Consider the following 18,554-nt stretch of genomic DNA (forward strand, 5'->3'; position numbering starts at 1 on the left):
GCATGCAAGAGTAAGGCTTTACTTTTTTACTTATAAAAAAGTGGCAGAGGGCACCTGGGTAACTTGGCGGTTGAGCACCTGCCTTTGGCTCAGATTGTGATCCCCAGGTCCTGGGATTGAGTCCTGCATTGGGTTCCCTGCATGGAGCCTGCTTCTCACTCTGCCTGTGTCTCTGCCTCTCTCTGTGTGTCTCTCATGAATAAATAAAATCTTTTAAAAAAAGTGGCAGATTATCCATAATATAAACAAAATATCAATAATAAAACAACCAATTTACTTTTTTAAAGATTTTTTATTTATTTATTCATAGAGACACACAGAGAGAGAGAGAGGCAGAGACACAAGCAGAGGGAGAAGCAGGCTCCATGCAGAGAGCCCGACGTGGGACTGGATCCAGGGTCTCCAGGATCACGCCTGAGGCTGCAGGTGGCGCTAAACCGCTGTGCCACAGGGGCTGCCCAAAAACAACCAATTTAAAAGTTGGCAAAAACCTCAAGTCAACGTTTGTCCATGGAAGACATACACATGGTCAGTGAGCTCAATGTTGGCCATCAGGGATCCGCAAGCCAAAGGCCAGCGAGTGCCACCACCCCACACTTTCTAACATGGTTAGTAAAACTCGATGGACGATGGGTGCCTGGGTGGCAGAGTCAGTCGAGTGCTCAGCTGGATTTTGGCTCAGGTCATGATCTCAGGGCAGTGGGATGGAGCCCCGTGTCAGGATCCAAGCTCAGCACAGAGTCTGCTTGAGATTCTCTCCCTCTGCTCCTCCTTCCACTCGGATGCTCTCTCTTTCTGAAATGAATAAGTAAATCCTGGGATCCTTGAGTGGTGCAGTGGTTTAGCGCCTGCCTTTGGCCCAGGGAGTGATCCTGGAGACCCAGGATCAAATCCCACGTTGGGCTCCCGGTGCATGGAGCCTGCTTCTGCCTCTCTCTCTTTTTCTCTCTCTCTCTGTGTGACTATCATAAATAAAATAAAAAATAAATAAATAAATAAATAAATAAATAAATAAATAAATAAATCCTTAAAAAAAATAAAAGAACGAGATAGTGACACCTGCCCTGATATGGTTGAAGTCTGAGTTCATGCTCGTCCCCTTTTTGGGACACGTCCAGAGCAGGCCAATCTACAGAGACAGGGAGTTGATCAGTGGTTGCCAGGGACTGGAGACAAGCTTCTTTTGGGGGCCATGGAAAGTTCTAATATTAGATGACACTCTTGCCCAATATACTCAAACCACCAAATATGCTAACTATGCTAAAAAACACCGGATTGCATGATAAAATAGTGGATTTTGTGGTGTGTGAGTTATATCGCAGAAGAAACAGAGAACAAGGCACCTGTCTAGTTCCATTTCCTCATCTGCTCCTGCACCCGGAGTTGCGGGGCAAGTCCTGCAAGGGGAGCCTCTGGCCAGGCCGTGGGGGGGGGGTGCTCCTGTCCCCGCATCCAGGATGAAGGCTGCTCCCACATGCTGGACACCTCTTCTCAGCCTCCCAGAGTCCCTGGGCTTCTAGAGACCCGCTCTGTTGATAGAAAGACAGAGGAGGCTGCCTCTGGGTTCAGGATTCCGAGGGGAGGAGCTGGGCTTGGATCCTGGCCATGGAGCTGGGGGGTCCGCGTGGGGCTCTTGCTTCCCGTCGCCGCAGGGAACGGCGAGGTCTGACACACCTGGAGCTGGCAGGTTTGCTCCGTGGGGGCATTCCGTGGCCCTTCCGTGGGGCACGATGCGTTACGCATGGGAACTCTTTGCGGGAACACCCCCCCACACCCCGTAACAGGGAGCCTCAGCAGGTCAGAACACAGGACTGCAGCCGGCCCCTTTCTGAGCAGAGGTGGGTCCTCACCTGGCTCCTGGGCTCCTGGGGACTGGCTCCTCCTGACCCTCCCTCTCCTCAAGCCAAACCCCCTGGCATCCACGATTCTGAAAACTTCGCAGGACGCAGAGACGTTGTAACCCACGCAGGACCCTCAGTCAGATACAGATTGAGACAAACACGTGGATTTTGTTTGGACAATGGTTCATACAAACTCACTGTGGAAGGGCATTTGGGAAAAACTGAATATCGGCCAAGTGTTAGGTGATGTAAGGGAATTGTTACACATTTGTTAGTGTGATCATGGCATTTGGTCATGTAAAAAAACATTTCATTTTTCCAGGTACGTATTGATACATTTAGGGATAAAATGGCATGGTTTCTATAATTAGCCTTAAAAAATTTCAGGAAAAATTGAACCAAATGTGGCAAAATGTTCATAGTTCGCTCATAGTATTGGGTATATGGTTACTGTATTATTGTCTAAATAAAAATGTTTAAAAAGTTATCATTTACAACAGCACCATATATTTGGTCCTAGGAATTAAACAGATAAAGACATGCAAGACTAGGCAGCCCGGGTGGCTCAGCGGTTTAAGTGATGTCTTCAGGCCAAGGCCTGATCCTGGAGACCCAAGATCAAGAGTCCCACGTTGGGCTCCCTGCATGGAGCCTGCTTCTCCCTCTGCCTGTGTCTCTGCCTCTCTCTCTCTCTCTCTCTCTCTCTCATGAATAAATAAATAAATCTTAAAAAAAAAAAAAAAAGACATGCAAGACTGTCGTAGAGAAGGTCATAAAGCTTATGACAGCTCATTGTTCATAACCTGGGACATAGGGACACACACAGAGATAGGTCAGAAAGCTTAGTCTTTGTTTTAATTATCTATCACTCTGAGCAAAAATCAGCACTGTACTTAGTGGCTTAAAACAACCACCTTTTGGGTGACTGGGTGGCTCAGTGGTTGAGCGTCTGCCTTCGGCTCAGTGTGTGACCTTGGGGTCCTGGGATTGAGTCCCGCATCGGGCTCCCTGCATGAAGCCTGTTTCTCCCTCTGCCTCTCTCTATGTCTCTCATGAATAAATATATAAAATCTAAAAAAAAAAAAAAACCCAACCATTTTATTTATTGGATATTCTACTCAAAACCTGCTGATGGGGGTGCCTGGGTTGCTCCGTGGGTGAAGCCTTTGGCTCAGGTCATGATCCCGTGTCCTGGGATCAAGCCCCACGTTGGACTCCCTGCTCCTTCTCCCTCTCCCTTTGCTGTTTCTTCTGCTTATGGTCTCTCTCAAACAAATAAATATTTTTTTAAAGAATTTATTTATTCATGAGAGACACACACACACACACACACACACACAGAGGCAGAGACACAGGTAGAGGGAGAAGCAGGCTCCATGCAGGGAGCCCAACGTGGGACTCAATCCCGGGTCTCCAGGATCACACCCTGGGCTAAAGGCAGTGCTAAACCACTGAGCTACCCGGGCTGCCCTCAAACAAATAAATATTAAAAACAAAACAGAACAAAACAAAACAAAACAAAAACCTGGGCACCTTAGTGGCTAAATCGGTTGAGCATCTAAAGGGAGCCTGCTTCTCCCTTCCCCTCTAGTCAAGCTCTCTTGCTATTTCTCTCTCTCTCTTTTTTAAGACTTATTTATTTATTCATGAGAAACACAGAGAGAGGCAGAGACACAGGCAGAAGGAGAAGCAGGCTCCCTGCAGGGAGCCCATGTGGGACTCGATCTCAGATCCCAGGATCACGACCTGAGCCACCCAGGTACCCCCCCCCCTCAAATAAATAAATAAAATCTTAAAAAAAAAATAACAAAACCTGCTGGTCTGGTTGGTGGGCTCTCCCCGTGTCCCCTCTGTCCCATCACCGTCCCTGTGTCTAGCTCTCTCCCCCAGGTGACCTCTTCCCACGATTCTCCTTCTTAAAGCTTGGGCCCTCTCAAAGCCCCTCCCAGGGCCAGCCCAGACTCTGGGCGAAGCCTGCAGAAGGGCGGGAGGGAGCCTGTGAGCGGAGCTGGACTCTGCTGAGACAGCAACACTCAGGACCACAGGCCCGTTTGCAAAGCCAGGACCTCTGCAGAGGTGAGGTGGGGTGTGCAAGCCCCCACCCCCCAGCAGGCAGGCCGGTCCCACGAGATTACAGACCCCCTTTCTCCACCTGTAACAGTAGAAGATAAAACTAACACTGACCTCGAAGGTAGGGAGGTGTGATCTGCAAAGCACTTAATGTATGACAAATACCAGGATTTGTGGGGTGATGTATCACGTGTGTGAGTAGGCTGATGTGGGGTCAGAGTTCAACAAAGGGGTTCCAGCTCCTTCCTGCTCCTGCCTGTCTCTTAAGCCCTTCTGTAGGATCTCAAGATCCTGCAGCCCCAGAAGACTGCCTGGCAGCCGTCACATATCTCTGGATGCTGGAGACACTGTGTCCGGCTCTGGGCCTTCAGCATGGAGCGGCTCCCAGTAGGACAGGACCCCCTGAGTGTTGCCAAGTGTGAGGCATGTCCCTCTGGGCTCCACTAAGCCCTCGCCTCAGCTGGGCAGCCGGGCAGCTGTGGAGAATCTGGAAAGGAAGCAGGCCACGCTTACGGCCTCTGGCAAGCCACCTACTCCCGGGCCAGGACCACCTGCTGTCCAGAGCAGCTTAGTCTCTCCTGGTCCCAGGGGACCTGAGTAGCCTTCACAGTTAGCTTGCTCTTCAAGAGGACGGCTGGCTTGTCCCGAGGCCACCAGTGCCAGGGACAGATCCTGGGATGGGCTACGTGAGGGTTTCCAGGGGCCTCCAGGCTGGGCAGGGGCAGCCTTAACACAGCTGCACAGGACGAGGGGACCTCACCGAACCCCCTGGAAAGAGGAGCCAATAGTGACCAGTGGAGCCTCAGGAGCTGTAAGCACACTCGAAGGCCCTAGTGGACACACCAACCTCCCTCCACAGCAACAGGGTGCACGAGGCAAGGATGCCACTCAAATTTAGCATGTCCTGAGAGGGAGGGAGCAGCTGTGAAAGCCAAGGGGCCAATTGTGGAGTGAGGAGAGTGGGAGGGCCGGATGGGGTGGGGCAGGGCGGGGCATTGAGGGGCAGAGGGGTTGGGGGGGCACTGTGTCCACTCTGGCTTTCCTCTGGTTGGCTTCTGGCTTCCTCCCAGGCCTGTGGGAGGTATTGGCTCTTGGTTCTGCAGGTAGGAATTGGGCTTCCTGGGCCTGGGATGCCCACACCCAGCAGGGACACAGCAGCAGGGATGTGTCTGTCCCCACGTGTGCTCAGCCCTGCCCAAGGGTGGCCCTGGGACCCCAAGCCTCCCTACGGGCCCAGTAGGGACAAGAAAAGGAGCCTTCGGGTCGGAGGATGAGGTGGGGAGAGCCCTGAGCTGTGGGAGGAGCAGCCTGGACACAGAGGGCACCGTTTCCTCTAGGCCCATGGGCTCTGCAGCCAGTGGTCCACATGCTGGGGCCTCCAGGGAAGGGGGTCTTGCTGCCCCACCACACTGGGCCTCCTCCCTCAGTTTGGGTGACCCCACAAGGGTCAGCAGAAGGCACGGCAGTGACCTTTGACAAGTTGCTGGTGGCTGTGTGGATGTCCACCCACAGACACAAGTCTCGTAGGGCACAGATTCAGAACCCTTTATTGCCCATGGCCCGGGCTCCGGCACTGGGCTGGCGTGAAGGTAGGCCGCTGTGGCGGGACAGGTCAGCAGCTAGGCCACAGGAGGGTGAAGGCACCGCGGCTGCAGCGGAATTCCGGCTCGGGCTGCTCGGGCTTGGGTTCCACAGAGACCAGGCGCCTGGTCCCGCGCTGGCTCAGGGGGATGCAGTCGGAGACGCGGACCTCCAGGGCCCTCCCCGTCCTGGAGCAGGGGCGCCGAGGAGGTTAGGGCAGGAGTGTCAGGGCCCCGCAAGCCCCCAGGACCACTGGGTGCGCCCGCACTCACCCCTGGCAGTAGGCAGCCAGCACGCCCACCAGCTCCCCCACGCGGTTGTCCAGGGGTGGCCGGGAGCGGTGCAGACACACCACCAGGTCATCCTGGCCCCGCGCGTGCAGCACGACCAGCTGGTCCCGCCCGCTGGTCACACTCAGCCCGGTCACCTGCGTGGCCACGGGGTCAGGGGAGTGGCCGGCCTCCTCCCCCTGCCAGCCTCCACCTCCACCCCCAGCAGTAGGGAAGGCCCTGCCCTCTTGAGCTGAGGGTTTCTTCTAGGAGCTCTGTCCTTTGCAGGTAGACCCCCGCCTCCCCCCACGGCGCTCACCGCCTCCAGGGGCACGGCCCGCATCACCCGGTACTGCCGGCCCGGGTCCAGCTTGTAAAGGTGCCGGTCAGTGAGCAGCAGCGCGCGGTCCCGGCTCTTGTGGAAGCGATTCACCTGTGGGACAGGCGCTTGGGGTCATCTGTACACCTGGGGCCTCTTCTCCCTGGATCCCTTTACTCAGGACTGAGTTGGATTTGATGCTTGGGAAGCCCCTGCCCTGGGCCTGGGCTGGACCTGGCTGGAGCTGCTGCCCCCTTCCCAGCCATCCCACGCCTCACCTTCCGAACGTGGCTGGAGAAGAGCACGGCGCCGAAGCAGTCCTTCTCCCGGAGTGCCTTCAGCCGCTCAGCGAACAGGCCTGAGGCTGTGGGGTTGTCGGTGGCCTGAGGACAGATTGGGGGAGCTTAAGGGCCAAGCTGGGGACAGTGCTGGGCGAACAATGGGTCTGGTGAGTGGGTGCCTCTCCCAGAAGCCAAACCAAGTCAGGCCTTGAGCCTGCCCTCCTTAGGGGTCTGAGGGCCCGAGGCCCAGTTCCCGGCAGCCCCAGGTTCTGCTCACGCTTATGCCCTCCACAGCTGCCCAGCAGCCCAAAAGCTGAGAAGGCAGGGTCCCGGGGGCCAGGGGCACAGTTCCCTGTGCCTGGGGGAGGGCCAAGGGGAGCCAGGGCATGGGTTCAGGTCGGGGGTAGGGGGCCGGCTCTACCTCTGTATCTGCGGAAGAGGGGCCAGAGTGCAGAGAAGGTGCTCCGAGGCCCAGGCCTCATGGTTCTGGGGGGAGGCCAGGGCCTAGGGCGGAGGGGCATGGCCCACGGGCCAGACAGACACCCGGGCCCAGGGAGAGGACATCTGGGATGGGCACAGCAAGCTCTCTGCCCTGAGCCCCTCCCTGCTGCCCAGCCTTCAGGGCCCCGGCACTCACAGAGGACAAGTAGTCCCTGACCCAGGCTCGCCGGCAGCCCCAGTCTTGTCGCAGCTCCTGCAGGACCCCCATGGCAGCCACCTTGGCCTTGATCTGGGCCATGTCTGAAGGTGGGATATTCTTCACCAGCTGCCGGGCCCGCCACCTACAGGTCACCAGGAGGCCAGATGGACCTCACGCAGCCCTCACCTTCCCCATCCTGGTCTTGCCCTTGGACTCACGTCCATGGCCGCCTGTCACTCCCTTTCCCCCATAGGAGAAGGCTGCCTTCGGCCTCCCTCCCGGCCTCCTGGGTCTCAGCATGATGTGCCCCACCCCCCCACTCTGAGGTTAGGGGCTGCTCTGTGCTGCTCCACCTGGAGAACTCCTACTAGGATGCTTTGTTCCACGCATTCCCTAGTCCCAGCCAGCTACCCTCCTGAGTGTGGGGTGTGGGGACCCAGTTACTATGCGCAGCCTCCTGCTTTCCTGTTTAGCAATGGGGCTGCTGGGGAGCAGAGGGACAGGCCAGGGCTTCAGAGGGCGCTAGCTGAACGGAGATACACGGAGGGGCAGCGGCTGAGGGTGCCTACCTGCAGAACAGCACGTGGCAGGTGTCCTGGAAAGGCTGCAGCACAGCAGGAGGCGGTGGCCAGACCAGGTCTCTGCCGTAGAGCGGGGGCTGCCTTGCGGCCTGGAACCGCCGCTGCAGCTCAGCCAGGTGAGCGCGTACCTTGTGCCTTCGGAACCAGCGCATGATGGTGTAGACGGCCCGCAGTCGCCGGCAGCGCCACCTCGCCAGAGTGCCCCGCCAGGCCTGGGGGGCCAGCCAGGCTCTCAGTCAGTTTGGTCTGTCTGGCCAGGCCCCTCCTCCCCGCTGGTTTCCATTCCCTCCCCTCTCGTGCAGCCCACCTCCTCCACCCTCAGCCCAAAACTGGGCCAGGCTGCCCCGCCTGCAACTCCTGGGAGCCACCTCCTCCTGCAGCGGGTTGCTTCCTGGGTGGGCAGGTGGCCCTGCTGGAGCCTCTGCCTGACTCCTGGGAGAGCTGCCTGCCCTGCTCTTTATCCTTGTGCCCAACACCTGGCCCCTGGAGATGGGGGTGCCTTCCCCTCCACGAGGGGCAGTGCCAACTGTCCACCTGGGACCCAAGCTGACCCTGAGAATGAACCCCTAGATCGGGAAGCCCACATACACAGCAGGCAGCCCAGGGGACCCATAGATGAAAACAGACAAGGAGCCTGACCCAGGCTGAGGAGAGGACAGCGGTGTGGACAGTCCTGGACATAGTGTGGGGACAGACAGACAGACACACAGAGATGGGGTGGGGGGAAGCACACAATTGTAGCAATCGGGGAGGATGGTAAGTCATCATAGGGATCTCTCAACTTTTCTGTGGGTTTAAAATGTTAAAAATAAACAGTTGGGGAGACAAATGGGAGAACTCCTGTCCTTTGGGAATACACCAAAATGACTTCAAACCAAATGATTCGATGGAGCACCTGCGTGGATCAGTTGGTTTGGTGTTGGACCTTTGATTTCGGCTCAGGTCATGATCTCAGGGTCATGGGATCAAACCCTGCATCGGTGCTCAGCGGACAGTCGCTTCTCCCTCTCCCTCTCTCTCTGCCCACCCCCCACTCAGACGTTCTCAGTCATCTCTAAAAGGAATACATAAATCTTAAAAAACAAACAAAAAGAATTGCTTAAAAATAACTGGGATGGGCTGCAGGTGTCTGCACAAAACCACAGTGGTCACGGGGTGGTACAACTGACGCTGGGGAGTAGGCGCTGGGGAGTAGGCGGGGGAATTTAGTAGACCATTACGCATACTTTTCTCTAGGTCTGAAATCTTTCAGAGTGAATAGAAGAAAAGAAGGGAAGAGAAGGAAGGGGGATGCCCGGGTGGCTCAGTTAAGCATCTGACCCTTGATTTAGGCTCAGGTCATGATCTCAGGGTCCTGGGATTACCGAGTCAGGCTCCCTGCTCAGTGGGGAGTCTGCTTGTTCCTCTCCCTCGGCCCCTCCCCTGCTCACCCACTCCTTCTCTATCTCCCTCAAACACATAAATAAAATTCTAGGGGAAAAAAAAAAAAAAAAGGGAAGGAAGGAAGCCAGATCCTGAAAATCTTGTTTTAAGCACTTAGATCTACCTGGGCCTGAAGCTGATGGCCTGGGGACTGAAGTGAACTAACCCCATCCACAAATTTTACTTAAATCAATATCAGTTCTGGTCTGTTTCCTGCTAGAGGGGATTCCTGCGGTGCCTGGAGGGGCGCCTGTAGGCCCTGTCCGGTGCATGCACTCCTCACTCCAGGTGGTGCACATCCAACCCTCCCATCCCCTCTAGGTACACACCCCTCCCTCCCCTCCCCCCTGCACATTCATTCCCCTCCACCCCCTCACCCCCACCAGGTGCACACCCCTCCCTCCTATCCCCTCTAGGTGCACACCCCTCCCTCCCTTCCCCCATGGTGCATACCCATCCCCCCACCGCAGGTGGTGCACATGCATCCCTCCCTTCCCCCCACCCCATGCACACCCATCTCTCCCCTCCCCCCCAGCTTTCACCCATCCCTCTCTTCCCCCCATGCACATCCATCCCCCTACTCCAGGTGGTACACACACATCCCTCCCCTCCCCATCCATCCCTCCCCCCACCCCAGCCCCCTACCCCGGTGCAAACCCAACCCCCACATCCCCTCCATGGTAGGCATCCAGCTGGGCCCCACCTTCTGCAGCAGCAGCACAATGATGGGGATCAGGCGAGCACGGCTCTGCTCCAGCGTGACCAAAGTCTGGGGTGAGCGGATGAAGAGCTTGCTGTGGCCAAAGGCCACATCCCCTTGTAGACCATGTTGCTCCAGGAGGGCACTCACAGCTGCCCTGTCTGAGCCCAGCAGGTGATTGGGCCATGTGTACTCACAGGTCATCTTGTACCTGTCACCACAGGACAGCACAGTGGGCACCATGCTCTGGGGCGAGGTGTGGCGCTGCTCTGCCCCGAGCCGCCCAGCCCATGCCCCCACCCTCCCCATGTGGCTCATCCCAGTCCCTGCCCACCGTGTCCCACATATACACACAGGTCCTCACTGTCCACGTCGTGTGTGTGTGTGTGTGTGTGTGTGTGTGTGTGTGCGCGTGCGCACGGGTATGTGTGTGAATGAGAAGCACTGGCTGCATTTGGGACCCTCCGGCCACCCCTCCAACTCCTCACCCGATCCCAGCCCATGCATGGGAGACAGATAGGTGGGGACATGGGGCTCCGGGCTAGCAGGGAGCAGTACCTGAGCAGGAATCGAGGGTAGGGCTGGCGGGAAGCAAAGCCGGCCCTCCGGACCCTCACATTCTCCAGCAGCCCCAGGTATGAAACCTGATGGCGACAATGGTCCTCGTCCAGCCTGCCAGCCACCTTGTCCTCATTGGGCTTGATGCAGCGTACATAGAAGGGCTCCTGCCACAACAGAGGACACTCAGAGACACCAGCATCAGCCCCCACGGCCACCGGGCAGCGTGCAGGTGTCCCTCACAGGCTGCCCAGGGAAGAGGCTCTTGCAGGGGGAAGGGGAGGCTGAGCGGCCAGGTCAGGAGGAGGCAGGACGGCCCGCAAGGGGCCAGACTGAGTCTCCGGAAGCTCTGTGTTTGGGTGGGCTCTGGGGTCCTCCTGCCGCCTCCTTGGACTTTGGCCCCAAGCCACACGAGAAGCAAATACTGCTTTCCTGTCCCCGTAGGCCCTCCCCACCACCTCCTGCGTGAGAGGCAGGGAGAGGACAGGGGAGGGCTGCTGCCAATCTCATTTTTACTCAAGCTTCAGCCTGGCCCTGGATGTCCTGGTCTGCACAGCGGTGGGTTCCCCCTGGCTGCGGTGGGGGTGGGGGTGTGGCTCACGGCAGGCAGGAAATGACCCCCCACCTTCCCCACGGTGTGCAGAGGTGCTGGGGCTGGTTTGCCAGCCAGGCACAGATGAAAGGGTCTGGAAAGATCCATGGCGGGGTGGGGGTGGGGATGGTGTGTACCTTGGAGGCCAGGTTTTCCACTAGGGCCACCATGGAATTCTTGAAGAGAGTGCCAGCGGTCAGGGGGCGCTTGGTCACTTCTGTGATGTCCTGTTGGCCATCCGGCCACATGGTCCGCAGGGTGGGGTCGGAGCTGTGGATATAGGCCACGTACCAGCTGCCATCTGGAGGGCAGCCCCTCCCCCCCGCTCCAGCTCTGCCCCTGGTGTGAAACTCCAGGCTGTCAGCCCATCAGGCAGGTGTCAGACCCGAGCGTCTGAAGGCCCTGCCAGCCCTGGCCCCCACGCACCTGTTGTAGAGCAGCCGCTTGAAGTCTTGGAAGAGGTGGTCTCTGTTCTTGTCGATAAAGCCCTCCACTGAGTACCTGTGGGTCCAGGGCTGCTGAGGGGCAGGAGGCCCTCACCCTCCTCCCCTGCATCTGCATTCCTAGGCCTCTCTCCCCTCTCCCCTGCTTTCCCACACCCACTTTCCTTCTCAGCACATAAGACTCTGTCCTTCAGGGGATCCCTCGGTGGCTCAGCAGTTTAGCGACTGCCTTTGGCCCAGGGCACCATCCTGGAGTCTCGGGATCGAGTCCCGCGTCTGGCTCCCGGCATGGAGCCTGCTTCTCCCTCCTCCTGTGTCTCTGCCTCTCTCTCTTTCTCTCTCTCTCTCTCTCATAAATAAATAAATCTTAAAAAAAAAAAAAGACTCTGTCCTTCAGAGGTGCCTCTCCAGGACGATGAGTCGGGGCTTATGTCCAGGGCACTGAACCCCGGCTCTAGCGAGTTCGTGCTGTATGACCAGGGACCAGTGACTTAACCTGTCTGTGCCCGAATGTGCATCGCATGCTCAGATGGGCACCTGCTGAGTTCCATGAGTGTCAGCGATGGTAGTTATGGCCAGGAACCCCTGCGTCTGATCTGTTCGGAATCTGTGGTGCTGAGAAGCTCAGATTCATTGTCGTCCCGCCTTTTGACAACAAAAGGCTGGAAGGTGCAGGGTCCTTGGTGCACCTGCAGCTCCTGGCAGACTCTGGGCCAGTGGCCTGACCTCAGGCTGCTCTGTCCTCTCCACGTGTCCTTGGGAAGGGCTCTCTGCGAGCCACCTCCAGTCCAATTCAGGATGAGGGGAGCGGCAGGGAAATTAATAATACGGCCATGGTGATTTCTGGAGTCTTTGGGTGTTGGTCCCGAGGGTGTGCTCCAAGGATGGAAAATGCATGCCTGGGGGCTTGCTGGAAACAGACTGGCCTGTCCCACCCCCAGGTAACCTGCATCTCCATAATAGCGAACCCCCCATCCCCACCCCAGGTACTGCATGAACTGGGCCAGAGAAGAACATTTGTTAAAAGCTTCCAAAGGCTTCTGTGGTGCAGCCAGGGCCAAGAGCTCTTATCTGAACAGCCCTGTTTCATGCTTGTCCCTTGTGGATCTGGTGTCAGGCCCGTCTTCGGCGTGCTAAGAAGGGGAGGGGGCCTTACGTGACATCCCCTGCATAGTGCTTGATCCGGAAGTCTCGGCCAAACTCCATGGTCTTGTCCGTGGGGCAGAGCTGGGCAGGGGGAGGGGGGGCAGGCCTGGGTCAAGGCATGGGTCGGGGGAGGCTGTGCAGGGTGCGGTGCTAGAGGGCAGGCCCACCAAGGCGGGCAGCACGCCACCTGGGGGCGCCGCCCAGGACAGGCTGGGCATGGAGGGGGTGGGGTCACAAGGGCAGAGCGGCACCTGGCGGCTGCTGTAGTGCGGGTGGTGGCGGTGGTGCGTGTCCAGGCTTTGCAAGAAGATGCGGTCGGTGATGGTGCCCGCAGCGCTGCAGGCCTCGTCCAGGACGGCCAGCACGCCCCGGTGGGGCCGCTCCACCAGGTCCACAATGGTGGCGTTGTTGAAGTAGTCCACCTGGGCAGGGGTGGGCCCCGGTCAGCCCGGCCGCTGGCCTTGCTTGGTGGCACCCCCCTGCCCGGTGGCCGGCACTCACGCTCTGCCAGGCGATGCCCTCCCGCTCGTACTCCTCTTGCTCCTGCTTCAGGATGAGCTGGATAAAGAGCTGCTGCAGCTTCTCATTGCAGTAGTTGATACAGAACTGCTCAAAGCTGCGGGGGGCAGATGGGCGTCATGCGCTGCCAGTCAGCGAGCACCCCCTCCGCCCCGCGCCCCCGCCTCTGGCATCACGCACTACCGTGGACTTGGGAATCCCAGCCCAGGGGACGTGGCCACGGCTGGATGGGGTGGCTCCGCTGAGGAGCCCGGGGGCCTGACATCCTGCTCCCCGGCCCCGCGGGGTGCCACGGGACTGAGGTGGCCCCTGAGGTTGGGGTCAGAGCAGGGGGGCGGCCGCCGGGCTACCCACCTGTTGACAGGGAACACCTCGAAGCCGTAGATGTCCAGCACGCCGATAACTGTGTCCTTGCCATCTCGCCGGGGGTCCCGGCCCCGGGCTTCCATGACACAGTTGATCCGGTTCACCACCCACTCAAACAGCCGCTGGTACACAGCCTGGGGAGAGGCCGGCAGCCAGCTGCTTCAGCTTGCCTCTGCCTTTGCCTCCTCCAGGAAGGCACCTGGGTGTTCCCGCCCCGCTCCCCGCAGCTCACCCCCGGGGCACCTTTGCACAGGCATCCCGGGCATAGCTGGCCTCGGCTGCAGTGTGGCCCTTCTCTATGAGCTCCCTGCCTCCCGAGGCTACGGTGCGAGACAGCAGGCAGCGCAGCACCAGCTCGCGGGGCGTGGCCGTCAGCTCGGCCACGTGGTCCACCAGCACCTCCTCGGCCACCGCCAGGTGCCCCTGCTGCAGGCCGGCCGCCTCCGTCTCCACAAACTCAACGTTTCCCTGGGGACGGGGAGAATGATGGTCAGGCTATGCATCCCAGACGGGGTGCCCCCACGCCTCTGCCCAGGGAGAAGGAAGGAAAGGCAGGGATGGGGGTGTGGATGGGCCCTGGAGCACAGCTCCTTGCCCAGAACCTTGTGCCCAGGCTGCAGCTGATAGGCACCTGCTCCTCAAGCTGCCTGGGGCTGAGGGGGTGAGACAGAGGCTCCGACACACTGAGGCACTGCCTGGAGCCACACAGACCTCACTGCACTTCCCTGCTGGCCGAGCCACAGACGGGTCATGGTGCAGGCCTGACCTGCCTGCTGCGGGGCACGCGGAGCCCACAGCTGAGGGCCCAGCTCCTTGGAGCCTGCGTCCTTCTCCAGGGGCGGCCCTTGGGCACCGCGTGGGGTGCTGGCCCCTCCGCCCTCGGCCAGGCTCACCAGGTGCAGTATAGCCGCCAGGATCCGGTGCACAGAGCCCACCTCCTCAGGGCTGAAGCCGATCACCCGCATGGCTTCCATCACTGCCAGGTAGTGGCTCTTCTCGTCGCTCTCCAGAGCCTGCAGGACAGGGGCTCAGCACCCCAGGGCCATGCAGAGCCCCAGAGTCCTCCCACTGAATGCCTGTTAAATCGGGGTCCCGCTGAGTGGCTCACCACCCTGGTCCCCCCCTGAAGCACCGCCTCCAGCACCCAGTGCCCCAGAATGTGGCGCCACAGAGCCTGGGCGCCCTGGTGCTCCCACGGAGCCCGTCCCCACTCACACTGAGCCCCGCACCCTGCCGGGTGAAGTTGTATAGGGCAGGGTTCCTCTGCAGGTGCAGGTCCTGGAGCTCAGTGTCCTCGCAGCCCCGCAGCACCTGAAGGACAGGTACACCCACCGTGAGGCCCTTGGGGCTGCAAGACCCCACCCGACGTGCAGGAGGAACAACATGGGGGAGCTCCACGCTTGTGTGGACACCGCCAGGTCCATGCAGAACCCGCTTCTGTGGTCAGCCAACGAGTGGACACTGCCCAGGTCCACGTAGCACCCGCTTCAGTGGTCAGCCAAGGAGTGGACACCGCCCAGGTCCACGCAGAACCCTCTTCAGTGGTCAGCCAAGGAGTGGACACCACCCAGGTCCACGCAGAACCCGCTTCAGTGGTCAGTCAAAGGGTGGACACTGCCCAGGTCCAGGGACAATCCCCTTCAGTGGTCTGCTAAGGTTGGACACCATCTGGGTCCAGGGAGAACCCCCTCACACACATGATGTGTGACACCACCTGCATCTGGGAAGACCCTATGTCACCCAGTGTAGACACCACCCTGCTGGTGTCCAGGGAGGGGGAGGGCTTCCTGGACGTCCCACAAACCTGCTCTGGCTTACCTGGTAGAAGGCATGGAAGTTCCGTTCACCCACATGCTGCTTGAGGACTCGAGACTGTGGAGAGAGGTGCCCAGCTGCTACCCAGGCAAGGGCCCAGCTGCCCAGGGACCCACCCAGAGCCCCAAGGGTGGTGCAGGCAGAGGGGTGGCCCAGATCAGGGAGGGTCAGCGCAGGCGACCAGCCCACCTTCTCTAGCAAGTAGCTGTGGATGTGCCCCCCGATGGGGTCACCTTTAAAGTCAAAGTTGATGTCCATGTACTTGCCAAAGCGGCTGGAGTTGTGGTTGCGGTTGGTGCGCGCATTCCCGAATGCCTCTAGCACGCACGTGGACTTGAGCAGCACGTCCTTAACCCTGAGCAGGGCAGAGGGGGCTGGGCTGTGGCGCACAGACCTCGTAGGGGGACTGTACCGGCTGGGATCCCTGCCCCAGGCCACCTGCCCTAAGCTCCCCCTGGGTGTGGGTGAGGCCCAGGTCCTGGCCTGGGCGGGCTGCCACCTGCAGGGAGGGGCCGGAGCTGCCCGCCCCCTTGCAAGCTCAGATCTTCCATCATTGTGCTCCCCATTTCCCGGAACCCCACCCTGCCCCTCCAGACAGGAAGAGCCAGGGCTCTCACACAGGAAGCTGCTCCCACGAGGCCCCCGGGGTAAGAGCTGGGGAGCAGCTGCAGAGGAGGTGGACAGGTGGGCCCTGATCCTGGTCCAGGTCCTTCCTGACCATTTGGCAATCTTCTCCCTTCCGTGGGGTCTCCTGTGAGGGGCCCATCTGTCAGCCCTGTGCGCCTTGCCTCTTCCCTGTTCCTGGTGGTGGGGTGCTCCAGGCACTGGGCCCTGCCTCTCCTGGGTGGAGAGGTTCTGGGTGGGCTCCGGGAGCCTTCCCACAGACGGGGGCTCCAAACGTGGCCTGAGCCAGGCTGAGTCATATCTGTTCCCCCCCAGGCCTGAGGCCCAGGCCATCCCTGCTCTCTCTCACCTGTCCACCTCGGCCCTCTGGCTGGGGTTGGTGACGGCAGCGATATACTGCATGATGTGCTTGCTGGCTTCTGTCTTCCCTGCCCCACTCTCCCCTGCCAGACAAGTGGATGGTCAGATAGAATGGGGGGCCACTCCCTCTGACCAGCCCCCAGGGCACCCCCTCCTGCGGGGTCTGGGGAGGCTTCCTGGGCCCAGTCCATAGGGCAGGTACCTGAGATGACAATGCAGGTGTCCCTGGAGCGGTGCTTCATTGCCCTGTAGGCAGCATTGGCCACGGCATAGAGGTGTGGTGGCCGCTCATAGAGCTCACGGCCCTGGTACTTGGCGATGGCCTCAGGCCCATACAGGGGCAGCTCCTGGTAGGGGTTCATGGACACCAGCACCTCGCCAATGTAGGTGTAGATGCGGCCCTTCTCGAACCTGGTATGGGTGGGGCCAGACCTCAGTGCTCAGGGCCATGGGGAGCCTGGGGGCCCTAGCCCAACCCAGGGCTGAGAGTGGGAAGGTGTGTGGGTTGACCTGACACTTCCTAGTGCCATCTTGCTGGAATCCCACCCCCACTGCCAGGTGGTGCTGGAGTCCACGCTGCTCCCCAGGGGCGTCCTGGTGGCACAGGAATGTCCACCACCCGTTTTATGAAGGGACTTTCTGGCCCAGGGCCACAGGGGGCCAGGTAGGCCATGGGGTGGAGGCAGAGGAAGAGGCTCCGGCTGTTTCCTGTCTTCAGGCCTGGGTGGAGACCCAGAGGCAGCAGGGGAGCCCTCCTGGCTCCACCCAGAGGGCTGGGACTAGGAGGGGCACAAGGAGGGGCCCTGGGGATGCTGGGACTGTGTTCTCCCTGCACATCCTCCTGCTTCTCAACCCTTCCTTTCGGGAACCCTGGCTCTGGGCCCCGGATATGTTCCTCTCTTGACCTTTCTGCCCTGGAAGTTACACTGGCCAGCCAGCTCAGCCCTTGCTCTGGCTGGGACCCGCCCTTCCCTGGCGGCTTGTGGTCCCTCCTCCAGCAAGGGTTCCTCTTCCTCCACCACCTCAGATGAGGGAGTTCCCCATGGGGCTCGGCAATCTCCACACCCTCTCTCATCTGCCCTGGTCCTGTTCCCCTGCAAGCTGTGTGGCTGGAGCTCAGGTCTCCATGGTTAAAATGCACATGGTAATGCCTGTCTCACAGGCTAGTGTAGAAGAATGACGTGAAAGCAGGCTCAGCTTTGTGCCCTGTACAAAATAGTCTATTTCCTGTCCTGGAACTTCAACAACGCATGCTCAGGGCATCCTATTCCCTAACTCTGCACAGCAGCCACCTGGTGCTCCCCCTGGCTGTGCAGGGGTGAAGCCATCCGGCTGCCCAACTCCTGGTGCCACCCCATCTCTCCAACTCCGGTTCCTCCAGGGCAGTCAGACCCCGTGTCACTTCCAGGAGCCACGCCCTGCAGCACCCCATGTGCCCCCCTCCCTGAGTGTCAGCTTGTCCACCTGCGCCCTGGGACAGCAGCCGCCCGCTTCCCTTGGAGCCCCCAGGGCCCAGCACCACCCCCAGCGGCAGATGGACAGTGCGCCCTGTGCAGGGCGCTGGTACCTGCCTGTGCCTGCCGGGTGGGTGGAACAGAGAACACCCAGGCCGAGGGGGAGGCCGGGATCTGGGAAGCCCGCTCCAGCACTGGCTGACCACTCTGGCCTTGGGAGGATGGTCCTTCCTGCCTGCCAGGTGCCCCTGCAGTCACCCACATAGCGGTGTGGGTGGGGGTGTGTGCAGCCCCACCTCCTGCCCCCACTGTGGGCCGATGGGTGCCAGTAAGCCTGGGGAGAGAGCCTGTGCCCTCTGCCTACCTGAGCTTTAGGTTCTCCATGAAGTCCTCCATGGTCACCTGGTCCAAGAGCACAAAGTCGGGTTTGCCGCACTCTGGGCCTTCCTGGTCCATCCTGTCAGTGGGGCCCCCAGGTCAGGCTGCCGAGATCTATCCGTGCAGAAGGGCAGAGGGGAGGGTGCTCTGCTGCTGAGCAGGCTCAGTTTTCAGCGCGCCTCCCAGGCCCCTGCGGTGAAGTAGGAAGTGGGTTCTGGCCCCAGGGAGGGGCTGCCCTCCCCACTTGCCGCTCCCCGCGAGGGGCTCTGACCCTCGCTTCCTGGTTCCCGCACCCAGAGGGCGGGCACGCCCAACATTTGGGGTGCCAGGTTCTCTGGAAGGCTCCTGCTGGCCTCCTCTGTAAGCTCCGACCCTCAGTGGTCCCTGTGCCCACCTGTCACCCCGCCCAGGACAGCATCTGTGTGGCTTGACGTGCTCACGGCTACCAACCCTCTATGTGTAACACCCAGAGCTCCACACTAGGCACGTTTTTGGCTAGGTACTTTGGATCTTGATAAGCAGTGGGAAATGCCAGTGCCCAGGCCTTTGGGGGCACGGCCTAGGGTAAGCATTCTTCAAAGTGTGCAAGGACACA

The 18,554-nt window shown here is 59.7% G+C and overlaps 1 protein-coding gene across 1 annotated transcript; it reads right to left on the bottom strand.

Moving 5' to 3' along the window:
• Window positions 1–5,435: 5,435 nt before the first annotated feature.
• Window positions 5,436–18,317, bottom strand: MYO1G (myosin IG). Its single transcript, XM_072777218.1, has 22 exons — window positions 17,946–18,317; window positions 16,330–16,538; window positions 16,117–16,210; window positions 15,333–15,498; window positions 15,147–15,200; window positions 14,544–14,639; window positions 14,222–14,341; window positions 13,572–13,796; window positions 13,317–13,462; window positions 12,945–13,059; window positions 12,695–12,865; window positions 12,454–12,524; window positions 11,281–11,355; window positions 10,992–11,124; window positions 10,263–10,429; window positions 9,708–9,915; window positions 7,571–7,794; window positions 6,999–7,143; window positions 6,359–6,463; window positions 6,081–6,194; window positions 5,765–5,919; window positions 5,436–5,680 (listed from the first exon to the last, which is right to left on the bottom strand). Exons 1-22 carry the CDS (start codon window positions 18,035–18,037, stop codon window positions 5,524–5,526), a joined length of 3,042 nt encoding a protein of 1,013 aa, XP_072633319.1. The 5' UTR covers window positions 18,038–18,317; the 3' UTR covers window positions 5,436–5,523.
• Between the last annotated feature and the right edge of the window lie 237 nt (window positions 18,318–18,554).

Source organism: Canis lupus, chromosome 15 (genome assembly GCF_048164855.1).
Source record: "Canis lupus baileyi chromosome 15, mCanLup2.hap1, whole genome shotgun sequence".
In the NCBI taxonomy this organism is placed as follows: domain Eukaryota; kingdom Metazoa; phylum Chordata; class Mammalia; order Carnivora; family Canidae; genus Canis; species Canis lupus.

Coding starts and splice junctions, on each gene's coding strand:
- MYO1G (XM_072777218.1), bottom strand. CDS start 18,037: ATGGACCAGGAAGGCCCAGAGTGCGGCAAACCCGACTTTGTGCTCTTG. Junction 16,211..16,329: donor CACCTGCATTGTCATCTCAG/GTACCTGCCCTA, acceptor CTTGTCTGGCAG/GGGAGAGTGGGGCAGGGAAG. Junction 6,195..6,358: donor TCTCCAGCCACGTTCGGAAG/GTGAGGCGTGGG, acceptor CCTGTCCCACAG/GTGAATCGCTTCCACAAGAG.